At 45.8% G+C, this 14,825-nt stretch overlaps 1 protein-coding gene across 1 annotated transcript; it reads left to right on the forward strand.

Moving 5' to 3' along the window:
- Window positions 1-1,715: 1,715 nt before the first annotated feature.
- Window positions 1,716-6,105, forward strand: LOC126525731 (uncharacterized). Its single transcript, XM_050173654.3, has 2 exons — window positions 1,716-1,868; window positions 4,890-6,105. Exons 1-2 carry the CDS (start codon window positions 1,757-1,759, stop codon window positions 6,023-6,025), a joined length of 1,248 nt encoding a protein of 415 aa, XP_050029611.1. The 5' UTR covers window positions 1,716-1,756; the 3' UTR covers window positions 6,026-6,105.
- The last annotated feature ends 8,720 nt before the right edge of the window (window positions 6,106-14,825 follow it).

Here is a 14,825-nt window from a genome sequence, read left to right on the forward strand (position 1 = left end):
CGGGGCGGTGGGTTGTGCCACCAAGCTCTTGCTATTATACTGCCTATTGTCCTACGTAGGTTAAACAATAAAAAAGAAAATAAACACTGTGAACTAACACACCAGAATTTTCTGATCGCCTAGTGCGAACTGTGCTTTTGTACGTCTCCGTCTTTTGTCGTTTCCCCACTTTTCTTCCAACTCAAATATTGAGGTGGGAATAGTGAGCCACGTTGAGCGCCCCTACACTCTAAAAACAGTTTGCACCCTTTGGGGTGTATATTTGTCCCACAACAATAATCGTCATCTGTCTTGCCCGCGTTTCCTTTCTTTAACGCTGCGAGCTCGGTACTTCCCAGTCACGAACGGCATGCGCGTTATCAGTGTCATGACGCAGCATTCTCGACAGGAAAGTAGCGAGCGTCGAGTTTTCAAGAAAGGAAGCGCAAGCAAGGCAGATGACGATTATCGTTGTGGGACAAATATACACCCCAAAGGGTGCAAACTGTTTTTAGAGTGTAGCAGAAAAATTACGAACTAAAGTATACTACCAAATTAGAATATCTCCACTTGCGCCCTTCATGCTGGAACGCGCCGCGGTTCATTTTTCGCCCTCTGTGACGATTGCTGGAACTTGAAAGCGTGCGGGGCCTGGCTCGACTAGCAAATGCGCGCAGGGTCACAGCAATACGTTAGAATCCCAGTAGAGGTGGTTGTAGAGAAGTCGCATATTGTTTTTTCACGTTGTGGTAATGGCGAAGATGGGCAAGATGATGGGGGCCTGACGAAGAAAAATATGTATATCTGCGTCCTCGATGACGACAACGGTCGTCGTCAGCGTAACAGAATGAATGAGCGGACAGGGCAAACACGATTTTGAGCACTTAACGGATGCCTCCGTAAAATAAAAGGTTGACAGTACTACCATAATTAGTTGTATTACTTTACGTTTAAGATTCATTCCCAGCATAAGGTTTCCAGTGTACTGTTTCTTGCGAGAAAAGCTTATCTGCTGTAGAAACATTAGTGGTCTCTGGGAAATTTCAGGTTCGAATGAATAGTTGGCAGATTAGACCACTGTATATGAAAGCGGATCTCTGCCACATTATATAACTACCGGAAGCTTCAATAAACAAGGTCACTAATTTTAATATCGACGATGCGGAGATATGTTCAAGTGATGTCACTCTCAGCCATCGCAAAGCAGTGAGAGAGAGTTGGGAAAGAGGAAATGCTTACGTGGCAAATTTTTTGCATATCTAATGCGATCCAGAGGCCCGCCTTCACTCTTGTGCGTATCGTATTCGCAGTGCAGTAAGTAAACAGCAGATGCGGCAACTTTGTTTTTTATTAGGAAGCGCCAAAACTTGGGCACGAGGCAGGAAGAAAATGAATCCTTGAAAGTTTGCTTACACTCGCAGATCAATCACTTCCCAAGGACAGGCGCGTCCGTGAACCTTTTCTTCCTCCTTGCCAATAAGAAGAAAGCGAGGTCACTCACCGTTGCAATTTTCCAGGACCTCTCCTAAGCTCTTCATGTCTTGTGTTATTTGCACACTGAACAAATAAAATGACAAAAATGTTTTCTTAGAGAAACAATAGATGTGGCGACACGCATTGAGGAAGCCTGTACTTGAGCTATTTTCTGTCGTGTATACGTGTGTAGGTTGACCTTTTTTTTTGCGATACCAGGCGGGCGGTAGTGGAATTATCTGCGTATAAAAAGGCCGAAGCGTCTTCGGTGAGTTCACGAGCATCTCGAAAAAACTCCAGAACCATGGCCCGCCTCTTGGTAGTCTGCGTACTCTCCGTGTCTGTGGCCTATGCCGCCTCATACCAGTATTCGATCGGGAGCAGCGGCCTCTACGGTGACGACAGCTCTAGCTTTGGTGAGTCTAAATCCCGAGTCCCACATATTGGAGGCGAAGATTCGCACACTTAATCAGTATTACACTCAAGTTCTGTAGAAATATGCAAGGTAGTTGGAGACGAAAAGCAGTCGACGCGACCGTAGCAGAAGGCTAGAGAGGGACCACTTCGCCAGTCCCCAGAAAGCAGACTGGAGATGAAAAACAGCGTATCCCTAATCAAAACGCATTCGACACGAAAGTTCTACCTTGAATGGGCAGCCGCTATTGCATAGAAGCTAAGCATGAGGCTAGCCGTTGGCAGCGTGAGGACAGGATTCTTTAGCTCCCTTTGAAAAAAGGTGTTGATGTTGTGACCGTCAGAGCAATCTATACACAGTGGAGGGAAACATCGTTCAACCGCTGCTAATTTTAGGTGAACTTGGGTGCTCAGCTATATATATATGTGTATATATATATATATATATATATATATATATATGTGTGTATATATATATATATATATATATATATATATATATATATATATATATATATATATATATATATATATATATATATATATATGTATATGACAGCAGTAGTTCATCGGACCCGGTGTTCAATAATATCTTTCAAAGTGCAGCCGCTCATAGAGAAGCCAAACCAAACATTTACTTTCGACGTTTCAGCCAGCGTCCGGCCTTCATCTAGAGTTTTTGCCGTTATACCTGTGTGTGCATTTCCTCCAATATATATGCCTGTGTGTGTACGTATAGCGAAGGAGAGAGAGAACGAGAGCAGACGTTACTGAGGGAACGCAGAGACGTCGGCCTGAGGTAACAGTCCATTAGCCTGCCAACTGCTCAGTGTGAAAGGGTAGAGAAGAAAAAGAGGGGTATGAGAGGTAATGATGAGCAAACACAGTAGGACGCGATTTCTCAGTCTTTTAAGCCTTTAGGCCTAAACTGTAGGCTGTGCAGTTTGGTTGGATACAATGACTTCGAGTTCGCTTTATTGAAGTTAAAAGCTCGAAAATGCTACAAACGTATAATAAAAATGCTAATCATGATGATGTTTCCATATATGTTTTGCCATGCTTGTACAAAATCTTTCATTCACGAAGATGTTAAAGCCAGATTTCTGTATTGAGGCTTTCTTATTCATGGGTGCGGGAGGGGGGTGTTGTACGTATATAGAAAACACACACTAACGGGGAAGCCAGTGCGACGTCCGGGATGAGAATGGTCGTGCACCTAGGATAGCTCAGAGATGCATTGGACACGTTCCCCCCCCCCCCCCCCCCCCATCTCACCCCACCCCAGAGGTGTAACACATTCCGCTTACTTTCACCGCGAGCGCCTTGTCGACCCCGACATGCGGCGCACCATGCCAATTTTATCGCTAGTGGCTCAGAGACCTGGATTGGGAGGAATTGTGGATAACAGTTAGTGGAGAATACCTTAGTAACTTGGGATTCGCTGATGATATTTCCTTGCTTAGTAACTCAGCGGACCAATTGGAATGCATGCTCACTGACGTGGAGAGGCAAAGCAGAAGGGTGGGTGTAAAAATTAATCTGAAGAAAACTAAAGTAATGTTTAACAGGTCTTCAAAGAGAACAGCAGCTTACGATAGGTAGCGAGGCAATGGAAGTGATAAGGAAAACCATCTACTAAAGCAGGTAGTGACCGCGGATCCGGAACATGAGACTGAAATAATCAGAAGAATAAGAATGTGCTGGGGTGCGTTTGGCAGCCAGGTTCAGATCATGAACAGCAGGTTGCCATTATCGCTCAAAAGCAAAGTGTATAACAGGTGTGTCTTACCAGTACTCACCTGCGGGGCAGAACCCTGGACGCTTACGAAAAGGGTTCTAGTTAAATTGAGAACGATGCAACGAGCTATGGCAAAAAGTATAATGGGTGTAACGTTAAGGGGATGAGAAAAGAGCGGATTGGGTGAGGGAACAAACACGAGTTAATGACATCTTAGCTGAAATCGAGAAAAAGAAATGGGCATGGGCAGGGCATGTAATGAGGAGGGAAGATAAGCGACGGTCAATAAGGGTTACGGACTGCATTCCAAGAGAAAAGAAGCATAGCAGGGGGCGGCAGAAAGTTAAGCGAGCGGATGAGATTAAGAAGTTTGCAGGGACAAGATGGCCACAATTAGCACATGACCGGTGTAGTTAGAGAAGTATGGGAGAGGCCTTTGCCTTGCAGTGGGCGTAGCCAGGCTGATGATGATGTTGATGACGATGATGATTATGGCTCTACCATCAACGGTCATTTCGCTCGTAACAGCACGATGTGCGTGCACAGGCAAGTTGACAGACACAAGTAAATGAGTGACCGCGTCATAGAAGGCAAGATGTAAAACACGCATGCTATTCACTATCAAATAATGAGGCAACGCACATTTACACATGGTTCAGTTACACCAACGTACAATTTTATTTGCTGTTACTGTGAAAAATATTCTAGATTGAAAGCGCAATATGCAGCAACGTTCTCAGCAGTAGTAATCGCTAGAACGAGGAGCAACTTTAGTACACTGAATGTAAGAGGCCTCGTGATAAGATAAAGTGAATTTGTTTGACATAGGAATTGAGGTACAGACTATCATGCATTACATTAATTACAGATTAGTTTCAGATGGCCAAAGGTGGATTGTTTTTATTACACTGTCCAAATGTCATATTGAAAAAGCGTTGGAAAACGCTCCGCTTTGTACGGTGCACATAAACGGAGTACTACTTATGCTCTTGCTGGCTAGATTTCAAAATGACAGGCGCGTATTCATGCGTTATGGCATAAATAAAGACAACGATTCTCGCGTAGGCTCCTCGGCAACACGATGCACCTAATTTAATTAAACGCTACTCCACAAAAAGAAAACATTGTCTAAAACTTATGCTCAAGATATCTGATGCGGCATAACTTATACGGAAAGATGCCGATATACACAGCAATATATGCGTGCTGGCCCTATATATACTGAGGTGACCGCCACATCATGCCACAGTAGTAAAACCTAAAATATTCGCCTGTTTATTCGCAGGTGGTAGTAGCGGTCTAGGATTTGGTAGTGGTGGCTTCGGCGGCAGCAGCTATGGTGGCGGCCTCGGCAGTCTTGGCTTTGGCAGCAGCGGCCTCGGAAGCGGCAGCTACGGCGGCTACGGAAGCTACGGCAGTAGCGGCCTCGGTGGTTTAGGCTTCGGCAGCGGTGGCTATGGAAGCAGTGGCTACGGTAGTGGCGGCTATGGCGGCTATGGCAGCAGTGGTCTCGGTGGTCTTGGCTTCGGCAGCAGCGGATACGGCAGTGGCGGCTACGGCGGCTATGGCAGCAGTGGTCTCGGTGGTCTTGGCTTCGGCAGCAGTGGATACGGCAGTGGCAGCTACGGCGGCTATGGCAGCAGTGGTCTCGGTGGTCTTGGCTTAGGTAGCAGCGGATACGGCAGTGGCAGCTACGGCGGCTATGGCAGCAGTGGTCTCAGTGGTCTTGGCTTAGGCAGCAGCGGATACGGCAGTGGCAGCAGTGGCCTCGGCGGTCTTGGCTTTGGCAGCAGCGGATACGGCAGCGGTAGTTACGGCAGTTATGGCAGCAGTGGTCTCGGTGGTCTTGGCTTCGGCAGCAGTGGATACGGAAGCGGCAGCTACGGCGGCTATGGCGGCAGTGGTCTCGGTGGTCTTGGCTTCGGCAGCAGCGGATACGGCAGTGGCAGCTACGGCGGCTATGGCAGCAGCGGCCTCGGCGGTCTTGGCTTCGGCAGCAGCGGCTACGGTAGTGGCAGCTATGGCGGCTATGGCAGCAGTGGTCTCGGTGGTCTTGGCTTCGGCAGCAGCGGATATGGCAGCGGATACGGAAGCGGCAGCTACGGCGGCTATGGCAGCAGTGGTCTCGGTGGCCTTGGCTTCGGCAGCAGCGGATACGGCAGTGGCAGCTACGGCGGCTACGGCAGCAGCGGCCTGGGCGGTCTTGGCTTCGGCAGCAGCGGCTACGGTAGCGGCAGCTATGGCGGCTATGGCAGCAGTGGTCGCGGTGGTCTTGGCTTCGGCAGCAGCGGATATGGCAGTGGCAGCTACGGCGGCCATGGCAGCAGCGGCTACGGTAGTGGCAGCTACGGCGGCTATGGCGGCAGTGGCTTCGGGAGTGACGACTATAGCAGTGGATCAATGCAGAAGTCAGTGATGTAAACAACAAGCTGAGCAAAACGAGATGCGCCGGCGGGAGGGGTTTACTAGTTCAATAAAAAGCTCGCTTCTCCACCGCTTCATTTCATTGTGGATTATTATTTTGTCAGAATGGTATCATTTTTACTTGGCAGCTTTTAAGTGCCTGAAAACAGAACGCAGACCATAAAGCACTCTCGTGGATCGTTACTCCCAGATAGAAGTGTTGTTCGTGCCTGTGGATGCAACATGCTAGGACGCGTAGTTTGCTGTTATACTTCAAGAAGATTGCTCCCCCATAGCGAGTCTCAACAAAAGACGAAAGACACAATGCATGAAAGTTATGAAAGTCGCACGCAATGGGGGGATCTGAAGGTATATGCGAATTGTTTTGCAGGTAGCAGGCAATTAACATCGTTTGGGATGCTATAAAGTTTACGCCAGTTTACTAGCGAGTGACATGAATTGACGACATGCCGATTGTTGGACTCCAGATGAGCATTGGACGAGCGTAAGTGAGAGCAGCGCAAAGTTCTACGCCATCAGAGACTAAATCTTGTACAGTCCTACATATCTATCTGTATGCCATTTGGTCTATGTAAAACTAAACAGCGATGGCATTCGTACTCCGGTGAAGAAGCGTAAAACGTATCTGAACGATCGAGAAGGCCCATGCCACAGAGCTCACAAAGCTTCTGTTTGTCTGTTTGTTTGTTTGTTTGTTTATTTATACTGTCAGTCCAAGGATGGACCATTACAGGAGTGGATAGAAATACAACAACACATATACAAAATATCGGTACATGTTGAACAAACAACTATGCAATAGCAGTATCTGTAAAAAGTGACATGCAGTGATCAAAGACAAAACACTCGTAATATGCGCATCAGAAACAAATGCTATGATGCAGTCATATCCGGAAAAATAAGATTCTCTAAACCAGCAGTAAAAGCACTGACAGAGGAACATGTGACAAGTGGATTGGGTAATTCATTCCATTCCTTGATCGCCCTAGGAAAGAAACTATACCTGAATATATCATTCCGTGTAACTGGCGGGTGTATGTATAAACTGTGCTTGTGTCTGGAGCGTTGATCTGGTGAAATTATACAGAAATCAGTGAAATTAAGTTTAACCTGGTTATGAACAATTAGGTAGAAAAATTTCAGCCGGTCAAACTTAGTCCTTAGTTCTAAAGCGGAGAGGTTTGCGCGTCTGCATAGTTCAGTAGGAGAGTGCACGCGCTGATACTTATTAAATATGAATCTGGAGGCGAGTCGTTGAACTCTGTCCAATTTATGACGGTTGGTTACAGTGTGTGGGTCCCATATAATGTTAGCGTATTCAATAATTGGCCTTACTAATACCTTATATGCCAAGCTTTTCACTTCAGGAGTTGCGCTGTACAGTCTTCGCCTGAGACTCCATAAGACTTTATTTGCTCTGCTACACACCTGATTGATATGCGCATTCCATCTCAAATCTTGAGTAAATATTAGTCCTAGATATTTATATTCTGTTACTCTTTTTAGTTTCTGTGGACCTATGCTGTATTAGTACCGCAAAGGCACCTTCTTTCTTGTTATGGTCATACAAACTGATTTTACTGGGTTCAGTGACATTTGCCATTCATTACACCATTTTAATATTCTTTGTAAATTGTTGTTAAGTTCTAACTGGTCACTTAAAGATCCGATCCTATTGTAAATGACGCAGTCGTCTGCAAACAACCTTAGTGGAACAGTTATATCGGAAGGCAAATCATTAATAAATATAAGAAATAAAAGGGGACCCAGGACACTGCCTTGGGGTACTCCAGACAAAACTGGTTTGGGCATGGATTTAATTTTGTTTATTTCAACATACTGCTCACGAGACTGAAGGTAGGATTTAAGCCACTTAGTAATATTTGGATTTCTAAATATTTCATTCGTTTTTAAGAGAAGTTTAGGATGTGATACTTTGTCGAACGCTTTGGCGAAGTCTAAAAAAATTAGGTCGACCTGTCCTCGGCAATTTAAAGTTTGTGAAAGATCGTGAACGGTTTGAACAAGCTGCGTTATTGTAGACAACCTCTTGCGAAAGCCATGTTGTGCTGGTGGTAATAACTCGTAAGCTTCCAGGTAATTTGACAGATGTTTACAAACTATATGCTCAAGTAGCTTGGAGCAGGTACTCGTAAGAGAAATAGGCCTGTAGTTTCCTACCTCAGATGTGCTCCCACTTTTGTGAACTGGAATTATTTTAGCTTGCTTCCAAGCTGTAGGAAATGTTCCCTGGGTGAGCGAAGATTGAAAGACTATGGTAAGATATTTAGCAACCCATGGAGCATATGTATATAGGAACTCATTCGGGATGCCATCGGGGCCGGGGGATTTCTTAATGTTAATGCTCAGAAGAAGGTTCAGGACTCCTGCCTCGTTGATGAGAAGGTCAGATGCTGAAGGGCGGTCTGAGGTGTCACGAAAGTACGGAAGTGTGCCATCATCACTGGTGAACACGGAGGAAAAAAAGGAATTGAAATTTTCTGTGCGTTCTTGGTTAATCATTTCATCCTCGTCTTTGTGTTGTTTTTTAGAAGGGTTCACGTATCTCCAAAATTTACTAGGTGCGTTATGAAGAAAATTTTTCAGTGTTACATTAAAGAATCTCTCCTTGGATTCCTTGATCAGACGGTTTAAGTCGAGCTTCATGTTATGAAGCAAAGTCTTGTTTTGGGCGCTAGGATCTCGAGAACAAGCTTTTCGTTTCCTTTTTATCCTCCGTTTGACATGTATGATTTCCCTTGTAATCCATGGGTTATTTCGTTTACATTTTTTGACGCTTATAGGGATAAATCGCGTAATGCAATGCATCGTAACCTTGGAAAAAAAGTCCCAGAGATCGTCAGTGCCACCATTGGATTCATAAACAGACATAAAGTTATCAAACGACCTTTCAAGGTAATCCAAGATGCTAACATCATCAGCAGCTTGAAAGTTTAGATATTGGATGCTTGAATCCTGGTGCAAAGGGTACGATGACATGTTCATGGACAGAATAATCATTTTGTGGTCAGATAGCCCTTCATCAACAAGACAGTCAATCACATGCGGTGTCAAAGCATTTGATATTAGTATAAGATCAAGTACAGATGACCTTGTTGCACACTCCCTAGTATATTGGTTAACAAGCTGGGTTAAATTGTATGAATATATTAAATCCAAGAACAACTCAGAAGATGTAACATCTGTGTCACCGGCTACATATGAATCCCAATCAATAGCCGGGAGATTAAAATCACCTAGTAACAGTATGCTATCTTGCTTTTTCACGTGTGTTTCCATGAATTCTCTTAGCAGCATAATGTGTTCTACTGGGGAGTTCGGAGGCCTGTATACCGCTCCGATGAATACAGTGCGATTATTCAATTTTGTAGTGATCCATACAGCCTCAATATTTCCTGGTACTTCTAAAGTGGAAAATATGATATTTCGTTTCACCAAAACGGCCACGCCTCCGCCTCTTCCATCTCGATCCCTCCTAACCAGCGAATATCCGGGTGGCGCGATATCGCTATCGAGAATATTTTTATGCAACCAGGTTTCGGTGATTACAGCAATGTCAGGAGCATGATCAATAACTAGAGCTTCAAGCGCATGCGCTTTGTTTATCAGGCTTCTTGCATTTACGTTGATTATTTTGAAACCAGCGTGTTGGCCCTGCATGCGTCAATTATCACTTGCTCCTGCATCAGTTCGCAGTTTGCACCTTTCCTCACGTTCTTCATTCCAGCTGTACAGCGTATTGTTTACTTTTAATTTATCAAAAAGCAGCTTTACCTTCTTTCCTGCCTTCTTCTCCTCACTCGCCGAGGCCCCCAGCTTTTTTCTTATTCCCTGTACTCTTTTAGAGAAATCTTCGCTTACGCTGTAATCTGTGTCTCTTAGTTTTGTGCAGTTCTGCAAAACTGTCATTTTATCCCTATAGTATGCCACCCTCAGGATAACTGGTCGAGTTCTACCAGAAATCCTCCTGCCTAACCTATGAATTCGTTCAATAGAAGATACATTCACTTTCAGAGTAGCGCTGAAGATTTCGTCCTTTACTTTGCTTAATAGAGTCTCTTCGTTTTCGTGGTCCTCTTCTTTAATTCCTCTAATGATAAGATTATTTCGTCGTGAACGATTATCCAGATCATCCAGATGTTTGACCAGAGTAGATGTTTCAACGCTGTGGTCAGCTACAATTCCCTCAAGAGTTGCGAGCCTGTTCCGAGTCTCGTCTAAGCTTTGTACCTTACTCTCGATAAGAAGAATCCGACTCTGCATGTCTAGGATTCTTGTTTCAAACGAGTCTTGCTTGTCTTGAACCGCAGTGAGTTTAGACAAAATGTCTTTCTGGTTTTGGAGCATTTCCCTGCACATTACTTCTGTTATTGGACCTGGATTTTTCTCCACGTCCCCAGAGAGACTCAACAACAGGGCCGCAATAGAAGAACAGTCGCTTATACAGTCAACGACAGCCTGTGGACACGGCAGCACTATAAGACCAAGAACATCACTATGGAAGCCATTTTTTCGGTCACCAACCGGCATGAACAGCGGCACGTCAGGCGACATCGTCACGGCGGTGCTGCCGTGTCCACTGAAGCTGGTAGGTGAAGGGCATGCTTTTATAGCATACAGCTGATCCCTTCTGGGCATGCGTCCTGACGTCATCGTGCCCCCAGATGGTGAGTCGAAAAGACCATTCACGTGTCGATGCCCCTGGATACTGGTGAGGTCAGCAAACTGGCCGAAGTATCCGCCTGCGCAGAAGTGTCGCGGCTGGCCAGCATCGTAGCGAAGCATGATGTTTCCAGCGTCGAAGGGTTTCGCAGCGCCTCCAGCGTTGAGACTAAGGCATGCGCAGAGAACCTGCATGAACAGCGGCACGTCAGGCGACATCGTCACGGCGGTGTTGCCGTGTCCACTTCTGGGTAGCGTGAGCTGCTACCTGTAAATGACTGGGGGAATGTCGACCGATAACACAGCGTCTAACAGCGTCTCGAAGAGCTGGCTGTCACAAAGGAAGAATGCGAGGAACTGACGTATGCCTGAAATGACGTATGTCTCAACGAGTTAGTGTCCCTTTCGCATTGGAGAAGTATGCGAGCATCAGACTGCCTTGCTGGGAGACAGAAGTTTTATCCCACCGTATGCCACGCATGATTAGTTTTCACTGAAGAGACACGAAGCGAAGTGAAATAGTGATCTACCTCCCACAGGGTGCCTGGATTGAGGCAAAGAATGCTTAACATTTAACATTTCTTTATTGCTTAGAAGCAACAATAGCTATAGCGCAATATTACATGTGTTTATTCAGTGTGTCTATCCGTAACAACGACTGCGAACATTAGGAGCTGTGCGTGAAATCTCTAGAAAAGGAAGGATGCTGGTTACTGGTCATTTATATGTGCGTGCTTTTGCTTCTTTTTTTGCCGCTTGTGTCGTTTACCTTCTCCAACTTCATGCCTGTTATGGGCTCTGCAATGAAAACGTTGCCGCTAGAGGCTATGTTGCTCCTAGCGTTCTCCTTTGTCGGTATTCAGGTGGAAGTGCGCCGAATTTCAGCCTGGCTTGTTTACGAAGGGATGACCCATTTCTCCCGTTTTTTAAAGGACTGCGAAGTCTCGTTTTACACGGATCCTAGCAAAACGTTCTTTTTATTTCGAGGGGCCCTGAACTACTTTTCATCGAAGTGTAGAGATGCATTTGAAATGAAACTAGGCTTTTTCAGAAATACTTCGCCACAAAAAGTACTTCAATGCATTCAGCAGAAGCAGAGTTATCGGCAGTCAGACACGGGTTCCGCCGTGCTCCCGTACCTACTTCAGTGCTTTGCACTGCGAAGGCTACGGCGCAGTGGGGGAGTGCCCACAAAGCTCCGCCTTCTAATTGTCACGGTGGCGCGCAGTTCAAATTTAATTTTGGGTGTGAACGTACACGCCACGATTTCCGATTTCGGTACCTACGACGAGCTAACGACAGGCCAAACGCTTTCTTCCTCAGCAAGTCCTAGTGCGCTAAGCCAGTGGGCTCGTGGAGGCACACCGCGGCGGCCGCAGTATATACGCTATGTAGCCGACCGCAACTAGCAATAGCTGCCGCGTATGGGAATCCGCTTTAATACGAAATAAAGTTTAAGCCTGCCTCCTAAAGAATGTAAGGACGCTGGCTTCTGTTCATGAAAGAGAGCGGTTGAGAGAAAGGTGCACTTCGCGATCCGCTTGCGAGCTCCAACGCGCCGCGTACGACGGCAAAACGATGGCTGATATGTCCACAGCAGCGTATGCTAGCCGCGGACTATGTTGTTTCACCAAGCGCGAGGGGTGGTACGGGGCCCCTTTAAATAAACTGTTTGCTCTACGCTCCCTATTGATTCGCTACCATTATAGTAATTTTTTGATGTTCATCTGAAGACCAGAGTTCTTGAAACATGTCAAAACTCCATGAAGACGAGTGAGGTCCGTCGAAAAATCGGAAGAAAACACAACGTCATCAAGGTAGATAAGCAGATGTTGCATTTGAGACCGCGAAGCACGTTGCGCATCATGCACGCGAAAATTGCGGGTGCATCGTGGAGTCCGAATGTAATGACGTTAATTTCATATAGTCCATGAGGGCTGCCACACGCCGTCTTAGGACGATAGCACGGGGCCACGGGGACCTCCCAGGAGCCAGATCCCAGGTCCAATGAGGAGAAGTACTCAGCTCCTTGTTGACAATCGTGTGCATCGTACATGCAGGGTTAGGGGCAGACGTCCATCCGTGTCGCACCGTGTTGAGACGAAAGTAACTGACACACAGTTGAATAGCACCATCTTACTTCTGCAGTACCACAACTGGAGACGACCACGGACTCTGGTATGGTTGAATGGCGCAACGCGCGGACATGTCATCCACTTGGTCATAGGTTAAACGATGCTCCGCCGCTAAAACGCGCTAGGGATATTGCTCGGATCCAGTGTCGATGTGGTAGTAACACTGTGCGCACGTCCCAAGCCGTGTTGAGTACAGTTGAAGGAAGCGCGTAAAGTATCTAGGAGAGACAGAAATTGCTCGTGGTGCTCCAGGGGAAAATTAGCGTGGACACACAAACGAAAGACTTGGGCAGCCAATCGTGAACATTTCAGAAACGGTGCTATGACGTCGAGCGAAAGACGAAAACAGGAACCAGGAACTTCCAAACAAGCAGATATGTCTACGGAATTGACACAGCCGAGGGTCTCGTCGCAAAGAAGAGTGAGCGGGTGTGCGAGCAGGTTGTAGATCAGCATAAGCGTCTTACCAGCGGCTACGCCGAGAAGGGCGAGTGGAAGTAGTAGAAGTTTACGGGCGAGAAAAAAAAAAAAAAAAAAAAACATGCAGCCTCCCCCGTAATCTAGAGTAGATGTAAGCGTGAAATGGCTACCGACAAAGCAGACTGGTTGGAGTAATTACGAAGATTAATAGCGACCATTTCACAACCACCCGCGGTGCGGCGGAGGCTGCCGGCTTGGTCACGCAGCGTGGCGCCGTCTCTCGAAGGAGGCGGTGCAAAACCCACGCCGCGGAGCTCGCGGATTGCTGGCGTCGAAAAGAGCACAGGCAACCCTGTCTCAGCGCAGAAAGACGACAATCATGTGCACGGTGCACTCGATCTGCCTTTTGAACGTAGCTATTAGAAATGACAACATAAATATTAACATGTTTATGAACAATATAAACAGTAATTGACATAGATAAAAGTAGTTTTGAACAAACTCTAGAGACTGACGGTCAATCATGAATTGTTGTTTCCTTGCCAGGCTATTCTACATTACCTTTATCTTCCGCATAATAAACTCCATTCTACTCTTACACTTTTTCAATTAAGGTCATCTATCATACGCTGCGATTCACACCTAGTGCTGCTGAACAGCGCAGTGTCATCTCCAAACCGAAGGCTGTTGATATATTCAGAATTGATCCTTATTCCTAAGCCTTCCCAGTCAAACAGTTTGAATACTTCTTCTAAACATGCGGTGAATAGCATTGAAGAAACTGCGTCTCTTAGTATGACCCCTTACTTAATAGGTAATTTTCTACTTTTCTTGCTGAGAAACAAGGCAGCTGTGGAATCTTTGTAGATATCTCACAATATATTCTCGTATACCTTCTGTGCCCTTTGATTACGGAATAACCCCACGAATGCTGGTATCTCTACTCAATGGAATGCCTTTTCATAATCTATAAAATGCATTTAGAGAGGTTGAGTGTATTCATTAGAATTACCTGGATAGATGGCAAAGACGTGATCCATTGTAATATATTCCGTCCCGAAGCCAGCTAGTTTTCTTGGTTGATTAAATTGTTGCCCTGATTGGATTGGAAATTTCTGAATTTACTACACAATACTGAAAGCAAGCGAATAGAGCCATAGCTTTTCAATTCTTTAACGTCTCCCTTCTTAAGGATTTGTATGTGGTTGACACTCTTCCAGCTCTCTGGTGCGCTTGATGTCGTGAGGAACTGCGTATACAGGGCCTCAAGTTTTTGGGACAGAATATTCGTTCCATCTTCGATTAAGTCGATCGTTATTCCATTTTCTCCTGTCACCTTTCCCATGAACATATCTTGAAAGGCCCGTATAACTTCATCACTAGTTGTAGAAGGAGCCTCTGTATTGTTCGCACTACTTCAAATGAAGCCTGCGTACCTGTTCCGGGTGCGGTACAGGTCGACCGTACAGGTACAGGTCAACCTAGTACGCTTCTGTCGATTATACTGCGCATATAATAGAAATTTCCGAAGAAATTACACGCTTATCTTCCACTGCATA

This window comes from Dermacentor andersoni, chromosome 8 (genome assembly GCF_023375885.2).
Source record: "Dermacentor andersoni chromosome 8, qqDerAnde1_hic_scaffold, whole genome shotgun sequence".
NCBI lineage: Eukaryota > Metazoa > Arthropoda > Arachnida > Ixodida > Ixodidae > Dermacentor > Dermacentor andersoni.

Excerpts from the sequence above, each read along its gene's own strand:
- LOC126525731 (XM_050173654.3), top strand. The coding sequence starts at position 1,757 with ATGGCCCGCCTCTTGGTAGTCTGCGTACTCTCCGTGTCTGTGGCCTAT. Across the intron at positions 1,869-4,889 it reads TGACGACAGCTCTAGCTTTG|GTGGTAGTAGCGGTCTAGGA; the intron begins GTGAGTCTAAAT and ends GTTTATTCGCAG.